This window comes from Talpa europaea (assembly GCF_964194135.1).
Source record: "Talpa europaea genome assembly, chromosome: 7".
In the NCBI taxonomy this organism is placed as follows: Eukaryota; Metazoa; Chordata; class Mammalia; order Eulipotyphla; family Talpidae; genus Talpa; species Talpa europaea.
In genome coordinates, this window is record NC_140074.1 from 94,007,509 (window position 1) to 94,031,130 (window position 23,622).

Below are 23,622 nucleotides of genomic sequence, written 5' to 3' on the forward strand. Positions count from 1 at the left end.
TAAAGAGAGTTCTGGACCCCTCAGTGACTTCAGACTTTAAATGTTCTTTCAATGCCAATTGCAAGCCTGCAGGCTGGCAAGGCAGGATGCCAGGGTCCAGAAGGCTTGCAGGACTCCCAGCCCCCAGTGAATCTTACTTTCTTTGGGCTATCTCTGGTATCATCTTATGGTCTCTTCCTCTGTAGCTGTGCTGCCACCATCTCCCTCTGTGATGCTGCCCTTATAGCCTCAGCCTCCAGGCACAGGTGTGCCCACTTACGCATGCCCACACCATACTCCAAGTGCCCACCATCAGGCATGCGTACCCTGAGCCCACACTCCCAAGTGCCTCCTCCATTCAAGGCCACAGGTGATAGCCACAGAAGCCAGCAGCGGGAAAGCCTGACTGTTTCATGTACCTTGCACCCTTCTACGGACATTGGTTAGGGGATCCCTGGTTTGGGAGCCAGGAGACCAGGATGTCTGATTCTGACATTCTACGTGAAAGGGTTACCACATCCCATTACTGATCTGCATTTTCTCATCTGCAAAAGCAGGGTTCTAGACCAGATGATGTGATTCTAAGGACACCTCTGACTGAATGTCTAACTCAAGACTAGAGTGTTTTCTCTAGCTCATTTGCATACTGAAGCATGTCTTTCCACAGCAAGGAGGTCACAGCAAAGCTGTTTTGAAGGGGCATATTGGCCAGAGTGGGCTCTGCTCTCCAAGGCCGAAGAGCTCCAAGTGCAGGACTGGTGGCCAGGTTTCCCTGCTGATGAACGTGTTAGTATGGTCATCATCTTTATTGTCGTTACTGAAACATCCATGCCACCTTCAAATTTGGTGATACTGCATTGAAGGAAACCTTTTCCACAGTATCACAGAGGAATCTTTCAACAGGTTCTTGGTGTGAGTGGGTGGTACTGGGACTTTCAACCTCATGTTGAGGCTCAGATATAGACATTCTGTGGTTTGACCAAGGCCTTCCGGGAAATATGATGGTCAAGACGGGAACCCACGCGTTGGTCCTGTGCGCTCTCTATCCTCTCTTGGGGAGACCCAGGGCAAGAAGCCCTCTGCTTCCCTCTTTATTTTGCAAGAGAGTTAGAAGGACCAGGGTACCCAAATGTTTGAAATTGACTTCTAGCTGCCAGCTGGGATGTGAAACGCAGATGGTGGGGAAGAAACCTCAGTGAGAAAACCTCATATTTACTCCCTTCTTGTTCCTCCAGTTTCCTCAGAAAAGAAAAATAAATTCTTACTTTACTCTCATTTGTGCACACTTGGTACACTAGGTATGAATCTCATTCATCCTTTCAATAATTAGGATTCTGATGTAGAATCAGACACTGTTGTGTGCTGTGAAGCTTCTAAGAACTATTCTTTCTCTTCTAACTTGGCAATTTGGGGGACTCAGCACAGGGAAGTGGGGGACCAGGTAAATGCAAAGATTCTTGGGGCTGATTTCTCCCTAGGGAGCTGCAAGAGAACTGGGCTGAGTTTGAGCAGATGGAATTGATCTGCTCTTGCTGGCATGTCAGGGAGAATGATTACATGGGAATGGCTTTTCTGAGGACCCGGCTTGTCAATCCAGAGCAAGCCCTTAGAGGTGCAGCCAAAGCCCCAGACTGGTGTATCTGGATGCCTGTCTTACCCTCCACACTTTTCCTGAGGCCAGGGTCACTCTGACCTGACCTGCCATGCTCCCAGGGCCCAGAGCGCTAACTGTGGGCACGGTCTAGAGCAAGGGCGCTGCTTGCCTGTTCTTATTTCCTTCTCAGTCCACCCCGTCATGTGCATTGTTCTAGATCATTTCACAATTGAGGAAGCTGAGGCTTAAATGTCATGAGGCAACTTGCCCGAGTCAAAGCCAGTGAGTGGTGGCAGGACAGGGACCCAGGCAGCCTGGCACCCGGGTCCTCTGCTAGGCACACTCCCTCGCAGAGGGAATCCCACTGGGAGAGTCGGTGCTGTCCAGGGAGGCTGAGGGGATTCTGGCTCACCTCCCTCTGCAGGCCGCCACCAGCGCCTCTGCAGCACCTCTAGAATGGGAGGGCGCTCATGTCTGCCTCTCCCTGGGGGGCTTATTTGGGAGCTCCAGTGGAAAAGACAAGAATGGACATGTGAACACTTGGCCTCACACAAAATTTTGAAGTTTGAAATATGTTCAAAAATGGTATTACTGCTCCTTTGGGACATGAGTTGTGTGTTGGGAGCCTGGACTAGTGACTGGTTGATGGGGGATTGGGGACTTCCAACCACAGACAGTTTCCTTGTCTGTAAAATTGAGGAGATGAGAAGTTGATTTTTACTGAATTGTTTCAGCCAGACTGCAGTAATAGACACAGCAGATTCAGGGATCCAACAAGTCAGGAGAATTTATTTCTCATGGCATCTTCCCTCCACTCGCCAGAGGTGTCCCAAGGCAACATGTGTCAGGAGGGCCTCATTCTTCCATCTTCTGTGGGAGAAAAAAAAGATCACACACAGGAAATGAGCCAGGCAGAGCGTCATCACCAAGTGGAGCTTCTGGAAAAGCTGAACCTCACAAAAATATTATGGCGTGGCATTCGCTCCCCTGCATGTTATTAAAAAGCAAGCAGTTGAGCCCTGGAGATGGACCTGGGGCAGGGGCTTCAGGGGGAGCACCTGTCACAACAGGAAGGTCAGGCACATGATGTCTCCCCATGCCCCCACTGTTCCTCCTCCTGGGCGCCTGGTTGGAATAGTGGCCCTCAGGCACAGCAGCAGCAGCAGCAGAAAGCGGCCTCAGCACCACCCTCTGAGCTCGGCCTGGGTGCACCCTTGGTCCACACGGTGTGCTCTTACCTGGCCTCCCACGTCTCGGCTCTTGGCCCGTAGCTTGTTGACCTGGGACTCAGCGATGTCTGCCCTCTCCTCAGCCTCCTCCAGTTCATGCTGGACCCTCCGGCACCTGGACAGCTGGGTGCTGGCCTGCTCCTCCTGAGTGGAAGGGGGAGGGGTGTGAGGTTCAGGAAGCACCTTACCCTGGATCTGAGGCTCCAGGTCCCTGACTCTAAGGAGCTGGGGAACCAGGAGAGCTTGGAAAGCACCAGTAAGGCTCTCTGGGGATGAGGATTACACACTCCCAGCTTCTGATCGGGTCACCTAGGACTCCTGCATGTTCTCTCAGCAGCCTCCTCCACACTGTCTCTCCCACTGGAGATCTTAGGATGAGATCCAAGTCCTGGGTCCTCCCAAGGCACCTGGACATGTCAAAGACCAATGGACAAGCCGTGTGCCTGAGCCCAGAGTCCTCTGCCTATGGCCAGTCATTATAAGGGCCTCTTTGGAGATGACCTAAGGTCCTCTGATGAAGGGCTTCCAGCCAGCTCTGCTGCAAGTGTACTTATGCTGGGGGCACAAATCCCCATTGTCCCCAAGTTTAACCAGATCAGTTCTGCTTCCCTGAGGCCAGGACTGAGCTGCCAGCCATATTCTTTGCACTCCATCTAAGACAGGGTCTTCCAAAATTTGTTCCTGAGAAATTACTCCTGTGGGATGCTCTGCTCATAATAAAAAGGGGAAACTCTTCCTTCTAGAATACCTCTTCCACTTAAAAGATTCAACTGCGTATTTCCTATAAAGATCTGAGAAATCCTTGAAGTAAAGAGTTAAGTTCAACTTCATTTAACCCAGAGATTCCCCAACTATTTCTTTTCTAAACAAGAAAAAGTGTTCCCCCCACCACCACCCTACTCAGTTTCTGCTGCTAACATCCCTCGGTCATGGTGATCCTCAACGGTACTTGGGGAAATACTGGTTCAGCCCGTTCCATTTCTTCGTTATTGGTTTCACATGTTTGATCAAGGGCAACCAAGGTGGAAAGGAGCAGTGGGAGTTGGGGGGGTTGCTGAGGAAGGTCAGGTGCTGAGGAATAGGGGGGTGGGGTATAGGGGGATGATGTGGATTAGGTGGAGGTGTCTAAGAGAGGGCCAGTGGGTCAGCCCAGGTGGTGAGGGAGTGGGGAAAGTGAGGCCAAGGCTGGGAGGGTGGACGAAGATGCTCTAAGTTGGGTGGAGGGAGCCAGGAAGGTTGTGGTCGGGTAAGGTAAGGTGGCTGAGGCAGAGGGAAGGGTTCGTGTGTGCTGGGCCATGTGGGGAGAGGCAAGAAAGGAAGAGGAGGGAGGAGGAACAGGCATGCCTGTGTTTAGCACCTGCAAACTCAGGCTTCAGGCTCTGGAAACAGGAATGGACTCTGGCTGAGGGCTGGAGTATCATCCAGGCTGGTGCGGACCCCAGGTGTTCCCAAGGACCTTCCATACTTACAGCCTCCTCGGCCTGCCTCTTGTAAGACTTCACTTTGGCCTGCAACTTGTCCACTAGGTCCTGCAGCCTGATGATATTCTTGCGGTCCTCCTCAGCCTGCAAACAGTATCTGTGTTAGGACCCCAAATTGGTTGCTGCTTCTGATGGAGTCTGATCCCCAGAGTATTTGAGACCTCTACCTGGTAAGTCATTTCCTTGACCTTGCGTTCATATTTGTGGGCCCCTTTCAAAGCCTCTGCACCCCTCTTCTGCTCAGCGTCCAACTCATTTTCCAACTCCCGTACCTGTGCATGGCAACAAGAACACAGAATTCAAGTCAGATCTCATGTTCTCATGCCAGTCAGTTTAAAGTGAACTCAAGATCTTCTAATTATAGTTTGCAAAGGTATCTCTTCCTAGGCCTCAGAAATCCCTTTTTACTCACAAGACCACTGCTACTCCATGAGATGGCTTTGTACAAATTAGAATAAGAGGACCTTTGGGGGCAGAGGGCAGCCAGGTGGACAGAGATGCCCCTTTTCCTGGGCTTGTGCTGCTTGGTAAGGGCTGTGCTTTGTGAAATTGCACCACTGTTGAAGTGGCCCCAATTTCAGCCCAAGGAAGGCAGCAGGGGCACAGAAAGCATGGGGGCCAGGAGTCCTTACAGATGTGCTCAACCCAGGTGATGAGCCAAAGCAAGTCACCTGCCATCACTGGGGGTGAGTGTCTCTGTATTTAGGACAGTGGTTGTAATTCCTGCTCAATCTACCTCAAATGTGGCCATCAAATCAGACAATGTGAATGTACTTTTTTAAATGATAGAGTGGCACACACTCTATCATCACTGCTCCTACCTCTTTTGAAGTGTTGAGGGGAGAGGATAGTCACTGAGGATGCTGGTCACCAACTGTGGCCCCAGATCCACAGTGCAGAGGAGCCAAGAAGTGGGGCGGCAGCCAGTTGCTGGGATTCCCAGAGGCCAGGGGTGGCTCTGAAATGCACCAGAGGCTCCCTGTTCAGGCTAACCCTGGGGATTGTCTCCCATTCCTGGGTCCCAGAATCCTGTCTTCATCAGATTCTACAAAATATCTGTTGCCCAGCAGATTCTCTCTAGGTCTGTGTAAAGTTTATGGAATTAAGATGACTGAGCAGCTGGGAATTGGGGGACAGTCTGGATATCTTACTATGTGGGGAGTCAGAGGGTGATGACTCAGGGCTCCCTGCCAACCCAGGTATCAAAGGATCCCAGAGGGTGGCAGGAGATCCAGTCCCTCCCTGGAGGGAGGGATTGATAGGAAAGACAGTCCTAAGCTTATTTTAATGGAATAAGGCTGGGAATAATTAAAAATAAGCATTTAAAGAATGGGGGTAGGGGGACGATCTCCAACTTCTTTAGTATTTACTTCTGTCACTCATGTGTCTATGGCCTTGTACTTTTTAGCCAAAAATTCCCTTCACATTTAAAGAGCCAAGGTATTGGTGACCACATCCCTGGATGTTGGCAGAATGAATGAGCACATTTGGAGGTTTTCCTGCTGGGAGAAGTTGTTTCTTCTCTTTTCCTGTCCTCACCCTTCATTTCCTCTCTCCTGGGACAACCTCCTTGCTTAACTCTTCTCCAAGAGGTTAACTGGTAATGGAGCCCATTTTAAGAGCATATGAAAGAAACCATCACAGATGGAAAGAGAAGCAGCAAGGGGTACTGAGAGCCAAGGGAACCATCAGCAAAGAAACCAACAGCTACAAATACACTCCAGATAAAGAATAAGAAGACTATCCTGTGTGAGCATCAGATTTTTCTGGAAGAAGCATAATCAAGTGATTGCCTGCCATGGAGGATGGAGTAAGAAACATGCAAGAATTGCAGATTGTGTGCAGAAATTAGGACATCTGGAAATGGAGGAGTCTCAGGAGTGGGAGATGAAGGGCAACCACAGATTTTACATAGGATGGACTATTGTTTATCAAAACAGTTTGGTCTAAAAGGTAAATTATACCAAAATGTATGATTTTATGATTGTAAAGACTATTTCCCCATTTATGTAGATATGAATCTATATAAGAACACAATGTGAACATTGAAAACTGCCATTGCACTACTGGGGCATAGCATAAAGTGATATGTGTGCGTGCTGGGGTGTAGGGACCAATGAAAGAAATAGGTGGGAAATTTGGCTCACAGGGAGTTGCACCAGTACAGCTGATCCTTGAAGTAGGCAGGGGCTGGAGGTGTGGACACCTCCACCTCCACTCAAAGCACTGAAAATCCATGAACAGTGTCAACCTTTCTTATCCTTGGATTCAGTTCACAATTATTGTTTGAATTCATGAAAGAAGAAACAAGAATAGAACCTGTGAAGTTCAAACCCATGTTGGTCAAGGACCAACTAGATGTCGGTCACGGAACAACTATAGTCTTCAAAATCAGTTTGCAATCTCCTCTATTAGTGGCCACGTTCCCACCACTTAATTAATTTTTCACACTGTGGTTCTGCCGGAGGCATGTGAACCTGATGTCACTGTGAGAATGAGAGTCCTTTCAAGTCACTGTACCCGGTTCTCCAGTTTCTGGATCTGCTTTTTCCCGCCCTTCAGAGCCAGCTGCTCAGCCTCATCCAGACGGTGCTGCAGGTCCTTCACCGTCTGCTCCAGGTTCTTCTTCATGCGCTCCAGGTGGGCGCTGGTATCCTGCTCCTTCTTCAGCTCCTCAGCCATCATGGCTGCCTGGGCAAGTTCACAGGGCATGTCAGTGGGTCATTCACCCAGTACAGGCAGAGCGCACAGAATAAGCTGTTAAGGTTGGCGCTGTGCATGCTATGCTGTTGCTGCCTCCATCCCTCAGCCACTGATTACTCACGGCACACTTCCCACATTGCCCTGCTGACCCCCATCTCATCCCATCTCTCACCTTGCCATGCTCTAGCTGAGAAGCCCCTTTTCCCAAGACACCATCACTGAAAAGGAAGAACAGAGCTCACATCTGTAATGGCCTTCTTAGCCTTTTCTTCGGCATTTTTGGACTCCTGGATAGAGCTCTCCACTTCTGCCTGGCATTGGGCTATGTCAACTTCCAGTTTTTTCTTGGTATTTATCAGACTTGTGTTCTACAAGGAAAATTAGATCCTGGAGGTGTAGTTTATATTTCAACACTTCAAACAGTTGGAAAGGAGGGAGTAGGTAGAGATGTAAATCATGACCATATTCTCTTTCTTATTTTTCCAATGGATGATGTGTTATATACTCTTTGCTCTTGACTAAAGTCCTGAAACAGTATTATTAACTGTATATAAGAAATAAGCAGTGATAAGAGTAGAATTTCAAATATTTGAGGAAGGAGAGATTATTTAATGAAAGGTGTTGGAATAAGAAAATGATTGATAGGGCCTCCCCGGTGGCGCAGTGGTTGAGCGCTGGGTTGCGAAGCTGCCCGCAGCCTCTGCAGCGCCGGTTCGATCCCCGGCTGCTCCCCGGCCACTGGAAGAGGGTCCCACATGGCGCGCAGACCTCTCCTGCCGCCCGCTGCTCCCCTCAGCAGTGTACTTCGGTCCTTCTGCCTGCTCTGCTCCCCGCTCTGGCTCTGGTGAATTCTCTCACCCTCCCGCGCTTCTGACTGTACCCAGTGCTTGCATAAATAAATAAATAAATAAAACTTAAAAAAAAAAAAAACAGCCTGAATTAAAAAAAAAAAAAGACTAAAAAAAAAAAGAAAATGATTGATAGTCCTTACTCAAAAGGAAAATAATTCTAATGATCAAAATAGACCATAAATTGAATTGTAAGGATGATGACAAGTGGGAAGATATTTGTAATGTGTATTAATGAAAAAATATTTCTTTCCTTAATATAGAAATCCCTTTCCTTAACATATAAATAAGAAAAAAGGGGGAAAAAAGTACAAATAGGTAAACACAGCAGAAGAAATACAGATGATCAACAAATATGATGAAATGCTACAATTCATTAGTAATCAAAGAAATAGGAATTAAAAATTGAGATTTTGACACTAAAATTGATAAAGATGAAATAATAACTGGAATCTTTGAGAATTATAGAAAAGAGATTAGGCATATTTCCACTGGAAATAAAAACTGGAGCAACCTTGTTAAAGATCAATTTACCATATATTAAAAATGTCTTCACTGTGTTGATTCATTTGCTGCTGGAAATATTAAGGAAATAGAAACATATAGACAAAGGTTAGTTGAAAAGAAGTACATCATAGCAATCTTACTAATAGTAAAAATTCTTATTGGGACCAATCTAAAATATTACCCATGAGGGTTGATTAAATAAAAATGTCATAATACACAGATGTAATGGACTACATTTTTGTCATTAAAAATTATGTTGTAGAAGATTATTTAAAGATAAATATGTTCATTGTTAAATAAAAACAATAAGTCACAGTATGATCACATTTTCATAAAAATATGATATTTGTGTACATTGACATGGACCTAAAATAAAAGTTCTTAGAATGTTCACAAAATGGTTAGTATTTTTCTCCTATTATTTTGCTGGTATTCTCAATTTTTCTATAGTAAGAAATTAAAATACACTTCATAAAAATATTTTCAATATTGCTTGCTCTGTGATACCATCTCTAGCCCCATTATGTAATAATTCATCTTTTCTTTGTTCTGCTTTTCTACAATGTGTGATCTTTTCTCCTCAGAGCAAGAAAAGCTGAGAAATTGGTCCATCTTGAGTTAAAGTTATTGCAAGAGTTAAGTTTAATGGAATTGGTCTTGACAGGCAGTCTGGGGAAGGTGGGTGCACCTTTCCATTGTTTGGGTGTAAGGAAAATGGAGTAGCTCCAGCTCTTTCTCGCCTCCTGCTGCTAACCACTCCTCTAGCTACCTGCTGCTAACCATTCCTCTAGCCTCCTGAGGTCTTGCATTCCCCCTTGGTTGTGGATGCCCAGGGCCAAGAGGCATGGGTGTGGGGCATGTGTGCCTATGACTATGGACTCCTGGGCCCCAGGAGCATGGGGTGTGTGCATATGTAAATACAGACATCTGGGCTGAGAAGAGAGGGGTAAATGGGGCTCCTCAGTGCTGGCGTTCAAGGCTGCGGTGTCACTCGGAGGCTAGTGGGCTCAGTTGCTGCCTCGCTGCCTGCTGGCCTTTCCCCTGATTGAGCACTAAAGGCCTGTCAAATATACTGAAAGCTCCAAAATTCTCTTTCTCATCTGTGAGAATCACCTGGGGTGGTTGCACAGCATTGGGGCTCTCTGTCCCCAGGGTGGGTGGACCCTGAGCAGAGGGGGATGGACACACCTGGGTGTGCAACAGCTGCACACGGTCGCTGGCATCCAGCAGCTCCTGCTCTGACAGCCGGCGGGTCCTCTCTGTCTGCTCCAGGGCTGCCTTCATCTCTTCCAGCTCCTCCAGCAACAGGGCATTCCTGCGCTCCATGATGGCCAGCTGCTCCTTGAGGTCCTCATTGCTCCTCAGGGTGTCGTCCAGGTGCAGCTGGGAGTCCTTCGAGGGAAATCAGAAGTGAAGCCAGGGCTCAGGGCAGGCCGAACGCCCATCCAGGGCCCCCAGAGGCCATGCCTCACCTTGAGCTGGCCCTGGACTGTGCGCAGGTGTTTCTGGGTCTCTGCCACTTGGCGGTTGGAATGGCCCAGCTGAATCTCCATCTCATTGAGATCTCCCTCCATCTTCTTCTTCAGCCTCAGGGCATCATTGCGGCTCCGGATTTCAGCTTCCAGCACGCTCTGTGTGGCCTCGGCTGCCCGCTGGCTGTTTCTTTTTAACTGCTCAATTTCTTCATCCTTCTCAGTGATCCTGCGGTCCAGCTCGGATTTTACTTGACTTAACTCTAGCTGGACACGCAAAATCTTGCTTTCTTCATGTTCCAAGGAACCCTGAGAAAAACAACGGAGTAGCTGGGAATGCCATGGACAGCTTTTATCTTGAATGGCTATTTTCATTACCATTATGATATAATGGGTATTCTTGTACCCATTTTACAGATGAGTAGAACAATACCCAAAGAAGTCAAATAATTTGCTCCCACTGATCTTACCACTAATGACATAGAAGTAAAACTTTGTGTGTGTTACTGGTAAGCAAGCTTATGTCTTGAGGGGGAGAGAGCATCTTTTTTGAATTGGTAAAATTTTTATTGTCCATTCTAAAGATGACCATAAATCAGGAGCCAGCCCGTTTTCTACAGTGACAAAGCAATTGCTCTCCCATTACCCTGCATTTTGCAAATTTCCCCAGAAACACCTCAACAGCCCACCCTGGCCACAGCTGGCGATTACAGCAGGACACAATTTTGACTATATAGCACACCAACAACCATGTGTGACTCTTAACACTCAGAGATTCGGAGTTGACTCTCAGGATCTTTGGCAGTTGGTTTCTTAATTCCCAAAAGGAAAACACTGAGGACATAAAGATGTGAAGGGTGAAAGCACATCTTTATGATGTGAGAACATGATGTGAATATGATGGCCTAAATGACACGTAGGAGATGAAGCAGAGAGCACAGCTCTCTCCCTTATGTCTCTGGATATTCTTCCTGGTGGAGTCTCAGGGCCTCCCACCTGGCAGGGGCCCCAAGGCTGGGGTGTCTAATCCCACTTCCTTCAGGGTCCTTTGCTCCTGTGCTTCCCTGTCACCCCCTAGACACTTGCCTCCACCTCTTCCAGGGCAGCCTGGAGGTCTGACTTTTCTTGCTCCACCTGCTTCTTAGTCTTTTCCACTTCCTGAAGGTTCTTGCCAGATTCTGCAATCTGCTCAGTTAAGTCAGAAATCTCTTCTGCAAAGGACAAGCTCGATTTAGGCTGCGTCAGCAGGCACCGGTTGACAGCATAGGCATTTGCCAGTCCATTTAGGGACTGAGGATTATTCATGACATTTACATAGGAGAGGATACGGTGAAACGTTTCAGGGGATGTGTTGCCAAGACACAGGTGTGCTGCTCCACCTGAACTATGCAGGGTGAGGAGTGACATAACATTGTATAATTCTAAAACTTCACAAAGTATAAAAAAAAGATAACAGAGAGGACCAGAGAAGGCAATTGTGGAGAAAATGCACAGAATCACAGAGTAACTTGGAGCAAGGAGGGACTTAGAGGGACTTGGGTCTGGTCTCATTTTGTTGGTCAGGAGCCTGAGGTCCCGAAGGATTGAGTGGTATGCCCAAGGACACAAAGCCACGTAGAGACAGACTGTCTGGAGGGTCTTGTTCTCTAACAGAGCGATGAGTCTAGTAACCCATGGTGCCCTCTGTTCTCAAGAATAAGACATTAGGAGTGTTTGGACCTTGATGTCAACCAAATAAATGTGATCTTGTGGGGCAGTTGAAAGGAGGAGGCATGTAGAGGTGGCTGTGGCCAAATGCAGAACGGGTGGGGGTGGGAGACTATATACACCTAGGGTGGGGGAAGAGCTTACCTTGCAGATTTTTATTCTCCCGTCTGAGTGTCTCTAGCTGATCTACCACCTCCTCATAGGCATTACGCATCTTGAAGATTTCAGTACTAAGTGACCTGGATTCTTTCTGAGCAGCTTCCAACTCAGCTTGACTCTCATCCAGCTTTTGCTTCCACTCTGCAAGGACCTAGGAGATAACAAGGGGACATGTGAGAAACAGAAAGGGCTGGAGGACTTGGAAGGGTCCATGTAAACAAGGGCTGTCAGCATTGCCAAGGTTGACCTGTCCATCCTTAGGGACCAACAAAGGAGGGTGGGTCCCTGTCTTGATCATGGACTCCATGCTGATCTCACTACAGGTGATCTGCTATGTTCTTAAGGATATCTGGCCTCAAAGTTATCTGAATTAGCTTTAACTAAGGATAGTCACAAATATAAAGACACCCAACATTCTCAAACCTCCCACTGGGACTTGAGACACTAATGGAGGCCTCCCAGAATGTGTGAAAGCAGTTGCTTTCATCCCTGATACTCTCAAACATCTGGGGAAAGACCTTATCGAAGTTCCTCTGCTTCTTGTCCAGGGTGGCGCAGGCTGTGTTGGCCCGCTCCAAATCCAGCATCAGGTCATCCACCTCTCCCTGAAGTCTCTGCTTGGTTTTCTCCAAGGAAGCACACTTGGAACTCACGGCCTCTGTGTTTTCCTCTGCATCCTGGAGCCTCTGGGCCAGTTTTTTCCTAAGAAAAGCAGAGTTCTTTTTTGTTTTTTTCTGGGCTAAGGTGGACTATTTAGAAGTAACTGTCCAATTGGAAGAGAAATGAATGTCCCACACAGATCAGACTATGACAGGACCAAGGCCTAGAGTTTGGTAAATGGAGAGGAACTAAGTATCATCTGAAGAATTCCAAAACACTGATGGCAAAGCAGGTCACCAAGGGGACCAGGTGGAATGGACAGGTTTCCCCTGGGGAAGGACAGAGAAACCTCTCTGTATGCACAAGAAAACCCAAAGTCCTGGGAGGAAGAGAGATTCCCTCAGGTTGGGAGAATTCTCGGTCCCTTTACTTGTGTCTAGGGTCACTTCTGCTATAAGCCTGAAGCTCCTACTTGGCCTCCTCCAGCTCCTCGGTGCGCTGGATGGCATCCGTCTCATACTTGGTCCTCCACTGGGCGACCTCGCTGTTGGCCTTGGACATTGCCCTCTGCATCTCGGCCTTGGATTCCTGCTCCTCCTCATACTGTTCCCTGAGCAGGTCACAGTCGTGGCGCGAGGACTGCAGGGCGTGGGCCAGGGCGTTCTTGGCCTGAGGAAGTACAGTGGTGACAGGTGGCAGAAACATTTGACCATTTTCCAAGTTTTGGTATTTTCATGTAAACTGGTCTTTCCCATCTTGAATCACTTCCATGCTGCCTTCACAAGCTTTATGGGGATAAGTGTATCACCTGTTTAATTAACTTTTTAAAAGTTGACTTTTATTTACACTTATGCACATGTATTTTTAAAAATGTATTTTTTTAGTGAGGGGATGTTGGTTTACAGCACTGCATGTGATTTAGGGGTGCAGGCTCACACCTCCTCAGCTGTATGTTATCACACCCACTGTCAAAGCATCAATAATCCTTTACCCTAGTCCATTGGGCCCCCACACCCCTTTGCTCTCTGCTCCACACCCGCCCCTCCTGGTAGCTCGAGCCGGTGAAGTCTGTGGTCAGATTTCTATAGTCATTTGGGCTTAGAAGTAAACTGTTACAGCCAGCAAATGGAAGACCGTTTTATCATTTATCACAAGGAGAAGGTAACCAGAAAGACCAGTGCAATGGCAATAACACCCTGTGATCACCTTCTAGCTAGGTACTTTGCCTGTGACTCCCTGTGACACTGTGACTCTGTGTCTTATTAAGGAAAATGAGCAAGTGCTAGAGAGATGGATTCTGAATTGAAACCTGTTGCCTTGATTTAGTCTGAAGAATGAAAACAGAAAAAGAATGATTTTGTCACAATTTGATACATGTTATGGAATGCAGTGACTCCCAGTGACTGGGAAAAACCACAAAGAATCCTCTGGTGGCACCAGGGACTTGTGTCCCTCTAGCAGGTGAGCTGTGCTGTTTATGGTGCTGCCACCTCTTCCCAAGCTGGGGAGGACGGGCCCAGAGGTCTCCATCCTCACCCCCATGGTCACCAGACACTCACAGCTTCTACCAGCAAAGCAAGAGTCTTGCTTACCCAGAGTTGTATTTGCACAGTTTCATCCTTTCAAATACACAAACAGGGCCTCCCCTGGTGGCGCAGGTGGTTGAGCGCCCTGCTGTGAAGCTGTCAGCAGCCTCTGCAGCGCCAGTTCAATCATGGCCGGCCGGCGAGGGCCCCACATGGCACAGCAGACCTCTCCTATCGCCCGCTGCTCCCCTCAGCAGTGTATTTCATCAGTCTGCCTGTTCTGTCCCCCGCTCTGTCTCTGGTGAATCCTCTCACCCTCCCGCGCATCTGGCCTGTACCCTGACTCTTGTGTAAATAAATAAATATAAATAAATAAAAACTTTAAAAAATAAATCAATACACAGATAAACAAGACTTTGCCCAAGAGGCAGGTATCTAGTCACAGGCAGCCTTGTCCCGTAGTGGACCTTCTCACTGCTTCTTCAGACCTCGGTTCTCGCCACATCCCCCCAGCCCACTAAAGACTGTACCAAAATATAGAAAGATGGAGACATACAGGGCACTTGTTCTTTTTTAGGGGAATCCGGAAAGATTGCCCTGGAAGCCCTCGGCAGTGCATGGCGACCTTAGAATTATATTTCTGCAATTTTCTGGACTCCGGACTCCTGTACTGTGACTTGAGCACACACTGACTAAGCACCTACTATACACATGGTCCTACTGTGAACTGTACCTACTATTTCTGCCATAGTGGGGAAAAACTATTCTTGCCCTTCGGGAGTTTACCAATCAATGGGGAGACACATGTTATAAACAGACACAGACACATGCTGATGTTAAGAACATTGAGGCCGCGCTCATATTGATGACAGTGCCCCAACAGTGCCTCTAAACCTACACTGTCTTTTCAAGGAGGGGAGCTTAAAAGTGGGTGTTTCAGAAGGAGACAGCCAAGATGTGATGAAGAAGAGGAAGGCGTGTCAGGTGTCTGGAGTGAGTCACTGGGCAGAGTGAAATACACAGAGACAGAGGTTGAGCAGCTGCAGTGATGGGAAGTGATGCTCTTGGTTAGAAAACAGGGTTTTGCCAGGTCACCAAGAAGGGGACAGAGGAAGCCAGAGGATGGAGCACCCTCACAGTTTCCTAGCTCTGAGGAAGGAGATCCAATGCCAAGGTCCTCTAACCTCAAAGAGCAGGTTCCTACCACATTACAAGGCAGAGAGGAGAGGATCAGACTTCATGATGCTCTTCTGTGTTCACGCCTCGCCTCCAACCAGCTTCCAGGCTTCTCGGGGTCTGTCTGACTTTGCTATACCAAAAGGGGGAGTCTTTACCTTGGTTTCTTCTTCCAGTTGCCTCTTCAGCTCCTCCAGCTGTTGGGTGAGGGCCTGCTTACTTTTGGTTAGCTGTGAAACCAGAGACTCCTTCTCTTCCACCTGGTGGCTCAGTTCCCCTAGATGACAGAAGGGCTCCATCTCAGTGTGACTGAACGCTTCCCCCCACCACCCCAACTGGACCCCAGTGCCCGGCCCAGCCTCACCATTTTGGGTCTGTAGTCTTGCCTTCTGCATGTTCAGATCATGGATTAACTGTGTCTGTTGGTCATCCTTGGCTTTGATTTCATTAAACTGGTCTTCCACAGTCCGGCACATTCTTTCCATGTTACTCTTTTAAAACAAAGTGGACATGAATGTGAAAAACGGATTCCTGAACTAGTTCAGTTTAGTTCAGTGTCCTGAACTAAACTGAACAGTTAGATAGTTTAGCTTCTTGTCAGGGATAATGAAAATATAGAACACAGAGAGTCAGTTTAAAATGAAAACTATCAAAAATTTTCACTCATAGGTGGGATGAAGGGAAACCGAACAAAGGGTCAGGAAAAATATAAAACTTGTAGGGAGACTATAGATCTAGGGCATATAGCAGGGGAGGATAGGGAAGGGGGTCAGAGCAGGGAAGGGAAGAGCACGAGGAACTATGGTGATGGTCACGGGTGCTGAGGTGGTGGGAAAATTACAGGGACTACACCTGAGGGGAGAAATCAAATATTGTACAAAAATGAGCAATGATGTAAGAAAATAAATAAAATACCATGAAGCAAAAATAAATTCATGAATAAATAAATAATCATAATCATTTCAGATTAGATTTATTTTGGCTTGTGATGGTTACTTAATCGCCAGTAGCTTAGAGCATACGCTTTTGGTAGATAATGATTGGTAAACAAACCTTTGAGAAGATGTGATTCAAAAGACCCTGGGGAGTGTTTGTAATGTAAGTATTCTATTGCCATGTGCATAATAATCTGCAAGCAATAACTTCAGGGGCAGTGTTGAGTCTTTCATTTGACTATATAAAAGGTTCCCTACAGTAGAGGTGGCATGGGGGTATTTGCCTTCCTAGCCTCTAGTTGGGTTGTGTTTTTATGAAGTTTGTTTGAAAACCTCATTATGTTGTAGACTTTCCTCCTCCACCTCATATAACATAAAACAAATATATCAAACATATTTTTCCTTATGATGTGAAACAGGAGAGGCCAGCAGAAAAGTCGAGAATACTAGATTTCCAGGAGGTTCTCCAATAGTATAGAATATCTTTGAGAAAATCACCTGCAGACATGAAAGAAGTAAATCTGGGTTAGTTGAAAAAGGGTGGTGTCTCACTAGGAGGAAAATGAAAGGATTCAGCAGCTTTAAAAACAAGAGGAGGTAGTAAGGGCTTTTTCCACTGGATTTAAAAATTGACAGTAGAGAGCATGAGACAATGATGGAGATAGGGAGGTGGTTGGCAGGCGCTGGTTAGGGGCATAGCAAGTGTGCAGGGCTGATGCTGGAGCTTCTTCTAATTCACTCAACCTCATAACCTGGCCAGGCTTTCTTCTAGGGCAGAAGGGAGAGGGAGGGTGGGAGAGAGAGAGGCAGGGAGGCAGGGAGAGCATCTATCCATTCAGACACAACTTCTTAGAGGAAGGAAAAAGCCAAGACAAGCAGAAAAGAAGAAAACAGGAAAAAGAGAGAAAGGAGTTAGGATTTGAGGAGTCATAGTCCAAGAGTGAGGAAGAAACCAAGAAAAAAACACAGGCAGGGTGAGCTCAGACCCTAAACAAGTATGGCAAAAATTCCTTGGAGACCCACTTCTGAGCCATGTCTTATTTCTTTTTCCCACAGACACCCTGATCTTCTGGGCAACCCTTGTTATACAAGCCCATAGCCTCATATATGGAGTCAGGGCTTCTTGCCACCCCACTGAAAACCACAAGTACAGCTAAGAGCACTGTGGACTGAGGGCAAATTTTTGAATCTTGGAGCACTTTGCCTTTGCTCTGAAGTTCTACGCAGAGGCCAGTCCCCCACAAGTTGGTGAAGTTTAAGCTTCAGGATTCTCAATTGCATGGGGCCCTCTGAGCAGGGAGCTGTAGAAGGTGCCATACAGGGAAGAGAAGCCAATTACAAGTAGAATATGGAAATTTTCCATATTCTGGAAATGGCCTAAGGTGGTCTCAGAAGACAGGGATCTGAGTTTCCAAGGTGCCGGTATTTTGTGACTTATTTTTTTTATTCTAAATAAATATTTACTTTCATACTTAACATTGTATTCACAGTTTTGTATGCATTTTCTTAAAGAATCCCTCCCCTCCCAAGTTTTATATGCTTCAAGCATGCCCCAGGGCTCAGAAGGACCTGCAAAGTCATTCGGTGTGATCCATCCACAGATTCAGTTCTAGAGCATGCCAGGTAGAAAGCTTTCTGAAAGAGTCTGGAAGGAACGAGTTGAATGAATTTGGGGATTTGGGAGCAGACAGAAGAGGATTTCAGCTTAGAACACAGTGTCTTTGGGGCTATGAGTTACACATGCACACTGGGCGACTGGGTAAGGCTGACTTGCATTTGCCAAGAGAGAAGGTTCAGGTACCTTTGACTTGGAAACAGTCTCAATGTTGCTGACCATGTCATCGATCTCCATCTTCAGCTCACTCTTCTCCTTCTCCAGCTTCTGCTTGACCCTCTGCAGGTTGTCGATCTGCTCCCCGAGCTCGGCCATGCTGTCTGCGTGCTTTTTCCGCAGCGCCGCGGTGGTGGCCTCGTGCTGCAGTGTGGCCTCCTCCAGGTCCCTGCGCAGTTTCTGGAACTCAGTCTCCCGCTTCTTGTTCATCTCGATTTGGGCTGAAGTCGCCCCACTGGCCTCTTCCAGCCGCTCGCTGATCTCCTCCAGCTCCCGGGAGAGGTCAGAGCGCTGCTTCTCTGCTTTGGCCCTGGAGGCCCGCTCTGCCTCAATTTCCTCCTCCAATTCCTCAGTGCGGGCCTGCAAGGGGAGCTGTGTCAGGCGGTTTGTAGGGACAGCAGTGGGCAGGGTAGTGAGGGAGAAGGAGCAATCTAATTGTCCATCAGTAGGGGACTGGCCAGTCAACCATCCTGTGCCCCATCTACCATGGACAGCTCCGCAGAGGCGCTCGCTGCGTGGAAAGGCAGGACCGCGCTGCAGAATGTCTCAGTAGGATAATATTTAAGCTAAAAATCATAAAGGATATGAATTCCTTCTGTTCCTTTACATTGTTAATGCATATATTTTTCATGTATCTATTTATGTCTTTTCCCTTATATTTTATGTATATCCATATACATTGTATAATGTGTCTATCTCTATCTGCATCTGTTTGTATCTTATTGTTAATACTTTATTTTCAAGGGAATCTATGTGCTGCTTCAAAAATTCAAATACTAACTTCAAAAATAAAGGGAAGGATGGGGTATTCTCTCCAGCTACAAGGGGAGGGTGACAAGCATTTAATGAACAGAGGAAGAAAGAGAGAACAAGTGTCCTTGTTCAGGGGGTTTGCAGGACAGGGAAGGTCCGACCCTGTACCTGCAGTTCTTTAATCTTCTTCTGTAACTGCAAACTGTGGACTTGTTCATCATCAATTTTGGTTTGTAGCTGGCTGATCTCAAACTCCTTCCTGCAAATAGGCAAATATTTTTTAATACCATGAAATACAAGCCTTTTAAAGGGGAAAGTTGGCTTTCAGGCTTAAACACAGAGGTGAAAAATGAAATACTCACTTCTTCAATTTCTCTTCGACTTGCTGCTTGTCGTTTTCTAGATCCATAATGGATTCCTGGGACATTTTTAGGTCTCCTTCCAACTTCCTCTTCACTCTTTCCAGGTCAGTCCGGAGTTTCTTCTCCTGCTCTAAGTTGCCCTCAAGCTGGAAAGACATGGGTGAAAAGTTTGAGGCCCTGCTGGGAACTTGAACTTGCCCCCTTCAGCCGGTGCAGGCACAGCCATGCCTGTGTCTTCCCTGGGCTCCCTTCCTGGGGTGGGGTGGCACACCTCTAGCCCCTGGCAGGAACAAGCTTCTCCCTTCCCTCCTCCAGCAAAGGCTGCCCCAGGAAGGTGGTTCCCTTAGGGCACCTCCTGGTAGCTCTTTCAGTTGACTCCCTTTTGGCCTGTCCAGGGTTATATTCCCTGTAGAAATGTGGTGCCTGTAGCATGTTCCTGCCCAATCAGGACCAAACGGGGCACCTGTGATGCACCCGCTGCTCCTGTGAAGTTCTAGATTGCACACCACCACTCCTCTGCTTACACCTTGCAATGTGGGGAGATTTGGGCAAATAATTGGTGTGCATGTGTGTGCACACACGTTCAAGTGCAGGGAAAGGGTGTGGGGGAGGAGTTCTCCTGCTCTGGCCTCAGGAAAGTCACAGGCATCTAGCAAAGTTCTAGCTTCAAGTGTGAGTGAAACCAACAAGCTTCAAACCTGGCTCTTGTCTCAAGAAGAAAAATAATAATTTTCATAGCACAAGTAGAACTCATATTAGGACAGGATTGGAGCCTCGGGAGTCCACAGGACCTACAACTGGGTACTGCCGCTGCTGCTATGAGCAGCTAGCGATTTATTGAATACTCTTCATGTGCTGAGTTTTCTATGGAAGCCTTCTGAGACAGAGCTGGTTGGATCTGTTTCACAAGGTGAAAATTGACACCCGATGAGGGTAAGTGTGGCTTGTTAGTATTCCAGACTCACTTGGAGCTTAACTCAGATTTTCTGATTCCAGAGTCTGAACCCGTAACCCCTGTGTTCTCTTTAAACCCTCTCTTGCCTTTGCTTCTGCAAGCAAAAAATGCAAAAACATAATAGTGAAATATCCTCACGTCATCTGTTTGCTGCTCCAACTTGACATTTATTTTTATTAAACCATTGACTTTGTCTTCTTCAACCTGCAGATCGTCCAACGTTTGCTGATGGGCTTCCTGCAGAGATTTCTTCTCTCTGGTCAAATTGGAAATGTTTTCTTCAAGTGCTGTCATTTCTTCAGAAAGATTCTTTACCTAGGAGAATATTAACACCAATCAAATATTCAAACTATTCAACCAGAAGCTTCCAGCAGGGGTTACTTTTTCCTTTTCCATTCTCTTTCTTGGCCATTGCTTCTTTGTCCCCCTCCCCTCATCTTACTGTATTGGTTGTATCATCCTGGAATTGGTACTCTCTCTGAGTTATTTATCCTCCTCATCATCACAGTTTCTCGTATCCCACATTAGGATTATTCCTTAAACGAGGCTTTATATCTTACAAGGAAGGATCATAATAAACAAGAGTATGTTACCTCTGGAGAGTAACACATCTATTTATATTTACTCAAAATATAGCCACGGGGACTGGTCTATTTGGTTGGCTGATTGGGGTTTAGAATGAGGCAGGACGGGGAAGAAGCATGAGAAGCCACACAAGAAAGTCCAGAATAAGAGTCCTGCATTATTGGGAAGCAGGACAAAGGCACCAAACATGGAGTTTTAGGGCATTAAATTAAACCGTTTCCCACGTGACACTCTTCCAAAACAGAGGTAGCAACTTCCTGATGCATGAGCTGACTCTGGCAAAGGATGTGTTTTCTTTAGTGCACATAGAATTTATAATTTTTAAATATGTCACAGATACTGAAAAAAAAAAGAGATTTCACATCAAATCAGATGTCTGGCTTTTCAATGGAAAATGAGAAGCTCTGGCAATCCTGCATTCACTTCCTACCTGGCAACTGCTAGCTGTAGCTGAATCATGGCTGCCACCTGTAGACAGGGCAAATGCTCTCCAATTTGTCATAATCTCTACCCCACTCTCTTCACTCGGTATCATAATACCTAGCCAACTTCATCCCTTTTTCTACCTTGCTGGCAACCATTACATGAAGATGAATCCTGAATTGTTTTCCATTAATTTTTAAAATGTATATTAGCTTGTGTGTGTGTGTGTGTGTGTAATTTTAATCTACATAAATGGTGTCATGCTGTGTATTTCATTTTCTTACTTTTCTCCCATCAGTACAAGGTTGTATACATCCATTTTGTTGCCCTGTGTACAGAAACCTATTGCTCCTGAGAGCTCTGTGGTATATTCTGCAGTGTCTTCTCCACCCCTCACCTCTCCAATCCCCCAGTGTGGACTCTGATGCTCCCTGATGTCTCCTCATGGACCAAGGCAGAATTGGTCTCTATACCCTCGGTCTATACACACAGGAGCAGAAATAATGGGGTTCCTACCCTCACCTGTCTCCTCACAGATAGGGAGTAAGGATCCTTTATGACACTGTGGGGGATCCCATGGGGCACCCACCTTGTTCTCTGTGGCATGCTTCTCCTTTTCCACTTTCGCCAGAGTCATCTCCAGGTCATCAATGTCTCTTTTCAGAGAGGAGCATTTATCTTCCAGGTTCCTCTTCTTGGCAACCAGTTCAGAATTCATTTCTTCCTCCTCTTCCAATCTCTCATTCAGCTCCTTGACTTTGGCTTCCAACTGAATCTTGCTTTTGATGAGGCCCTCACACCGTTCCTCAGCATCCATCAGGTTTTCTGTTTCCTGAAAAAAAAAACAAACCAAAAAACATAGGTCATTAAAGTTTCTATCAGTCTCTTTAAAAACCCTGGAAAGAAAGGACTTTGCTCTCTAAAAGCCTATTGCAAAACCTACGCCAAGAAATGGGTCACAGGCACATAGCTGTGTGTATACTGAACGCACACACACATCATGCATTATTATTTTTTGACCACCAAGGGCATCATCCACCTAATAGAACCTCACCTAAAATAATTTCATGCAAAGGAGTTCATGCATTTCATGAAGCACCTGCAAATTTGCCAAATTTGGACACTGGGCATCTCACTCTTTCATTTGTACCAGTTAAAAAATGACTCAAGTACTTTATTACAAGCTAATTTATTTCCAAAACATGAGTACCCCTTAACTCTCAACATAAATGTTTTGCTTGTGTCTCCATCCTCTGCCTCAAAATTCAAAATAGACAAAAATAAGCAATTCAATAAATATGTGTCCCAGAAGACTCAGTACTGTAATGAGTCTCTTAGCCAGGCCAAGACTGGCTAATTGTGTTCATAAAATTAATTGAACTATATTTCTCATACAAGAGCATTGTAAGAGCTGGATAGACATTTCAAGGTAATGATGAGAATGACAAAAATAACATCGATATTTACTGAACAAGTGCTATATGCCAGGCATTTTACATTTGTGAACTCATCTGACTCGCCCAACAATCCTGTGGCAGGTACTATTTCTAAGCCCATTTTATAGAGGAGGAAGCAGAGGCACAGAGAGAGTAAGTAATTTGCTTGAGGTCACAGAGCTATTCAGTAGAGGAATTGGGATATAAAACCTGAGACCTGGTTACAAAACTTGTTCCCTTCATGCTGAAACTGCTCCTAAAAACTGCACTGCAGTGATTGGGAAAGCAAAAAAGGGAAGGGAAAATGCTTTGTGTATTCATAAAAAGATAAAGTATTTCTCAAACAAGTGAGAATTTATTAAAAAGTGTGAATGCTACAGGTTTTCACTCTGAAATTAGGGGAGTACACTGTCAGATGTATGTGCCATACAGATGGTATCATACTTCTTTGATAAAATGCATATTTTAAGAGTATTTTAGTATAATCATTTTATTGAAAATCAATACTACTCTTTCTTTGATTGAAGCCATTGAATTTTAGTGATTTACTTTTATTTATATGATTTTTAAAAGACATGGTGCATTCCTGACAGCTTTTTGTTATGATGACAAACACACACATACCCCTTTTGACCACAGGAAGTGACCTACCTCATTGTGGAAGACAGATAAATCAGTAAGATCAGAAATTGTTGCACACGTGTTTGCCTCCACTGAGCCAGGGCCAGACCCTCCTGTCACTGGCAGCATAGTGCTGCAATACTCCTTCCACCACTAGGTGGCATCACTGGCTCTTGAAAACTCGATAGGGCTACAAGGTCGCTCCTCCCTTTCTGTACTTACAGATTGGACCTGCAACTGGAGGTCATTCTTTTCCTGCAGCAGGGTTACCATTTTCTCCTCCAGTTCCTTCCGGCGAGCCTCAGATCTGGCCAGTTCTTCCTTGGCCTTCTCGAAGTCTTCCTTCATGGTGGCGATTTCCTTCTCAGCCTCCGCGCTCTTCAGCAGGGGCTTGATCTTGAAGAACAGATTCATCCAGGGCCAGTGCTTGACGTTCATAAAAGAGCGGATGTTGTACTGGATGCAGAAGATGGAGTCCCTGTACATCCATTAAGCCTGGGATTAGTGAACCACAGCACTGCCCAGTCTCCACCCTTACTTGCCCCAGACCCCACTCCTAGGGGGCCCAGACCCCACTCCTAGGTAGGTGGGAAGGAGATATAGCCAAGTCTTGCAGATCCTCTGGGCTCCAGAGTAGGTTCTGAAAATGAGGGGCAAAGGAAATAGCGGGCAAAGGTCGGAGGTTGTTGGGGTACAATTTAATAAAAGGTTAAAAACTAAGTCCCTACTCCTTGCTCAGC

General features: G+C 46.3%; 1 protein-coding gene across 1 annotated transcript in view; it reads right to left on the reverse strand.

The window, feature by feature from the left end:
• Positions 1 to 2,428: 2,428 nt before the first annotated feature.
• The window catches only part of MYH13 (myosin heavy chain 13), a gene marked incomplete at both ends in the record, with an annotated part of 54,542 nt that continues 33,348 nt past the window's right edge, over positions 2,429 to 23,622 (reverse strand). Inside the window, 20 exons of the mRNA XM_084237921.1 lie at positions 2,429 to 2,443; positions 2,812 to 2,946; positions 4,272 to 4,367; positions 4,451 to 4,555; positions 6,804 to 6,974; positions 7,229 to 7,354; positions 9,530 to 9,733; positions 9,814 to 10,122; positions 10,900 to 11,024; positions 11,665 to 11,830; positions 12,198 to 12,381; positions 12,752 to 12,948; positions 15,140 to 15,258; positions 15,346 to 15,472; positions 17,718 to 18,107; positions 18,669 to 18,759; positions 18,863 to 19,008; positions 19,956 to 20,132; positions 21,415 to 21,657; positions 23,105 to 23,360. Of these exons, the coding sequence (XP_084094047.1) occupies positions 2,429 to 2,443; positions 2,812 to 2,946; positions 4,272 to 4,367; positions 4,451 to 4,555; positions 6,804 to 6,974; positions 7,229 to 7,354; positions 9,530 to 9,733; positions 9,814 to 10,122; positions 10,900 to 11,024; positions 11,665 to 11,830; positions 12,198 to 12,381; positions 12,752 to 12,948; positions 15,140 to 15,258; positions 15,346 to 15,472; positions 17,718 to 18,107; positions 18,669 to 18,759; positions 18,863 to 19,008; positions 19,956 to 20,132; positions 21,415 to 21,657; positions 23,105 to 23,360 (3,382 nt within the window). The remainder of the gene's footprint in view (positions 2,444 to 2,811; positions 2,947 to 4,271; positions 4,368 to 4,450; positions 4,556 to 6,803; positions 6,975 to 7,228; positions 7,355 to 9,529; positions 9,734 to 9,813; positions 10,123 to 10,899; positions 11,025 to 11,664; positions 11,831 to 12,197; positions 12,382 to 12,751; positions 12,949 to 15,139; positions 15,259 to 15,345; positions 15,473 to 17,717; positions 18,108 to 18,668; positions 18,760 to 18,862; positions 19,009 to 19,955; positions 20,133 to 21,414; positions 21,658 to 23,104; positions 23,361 to 23,622) is intronic.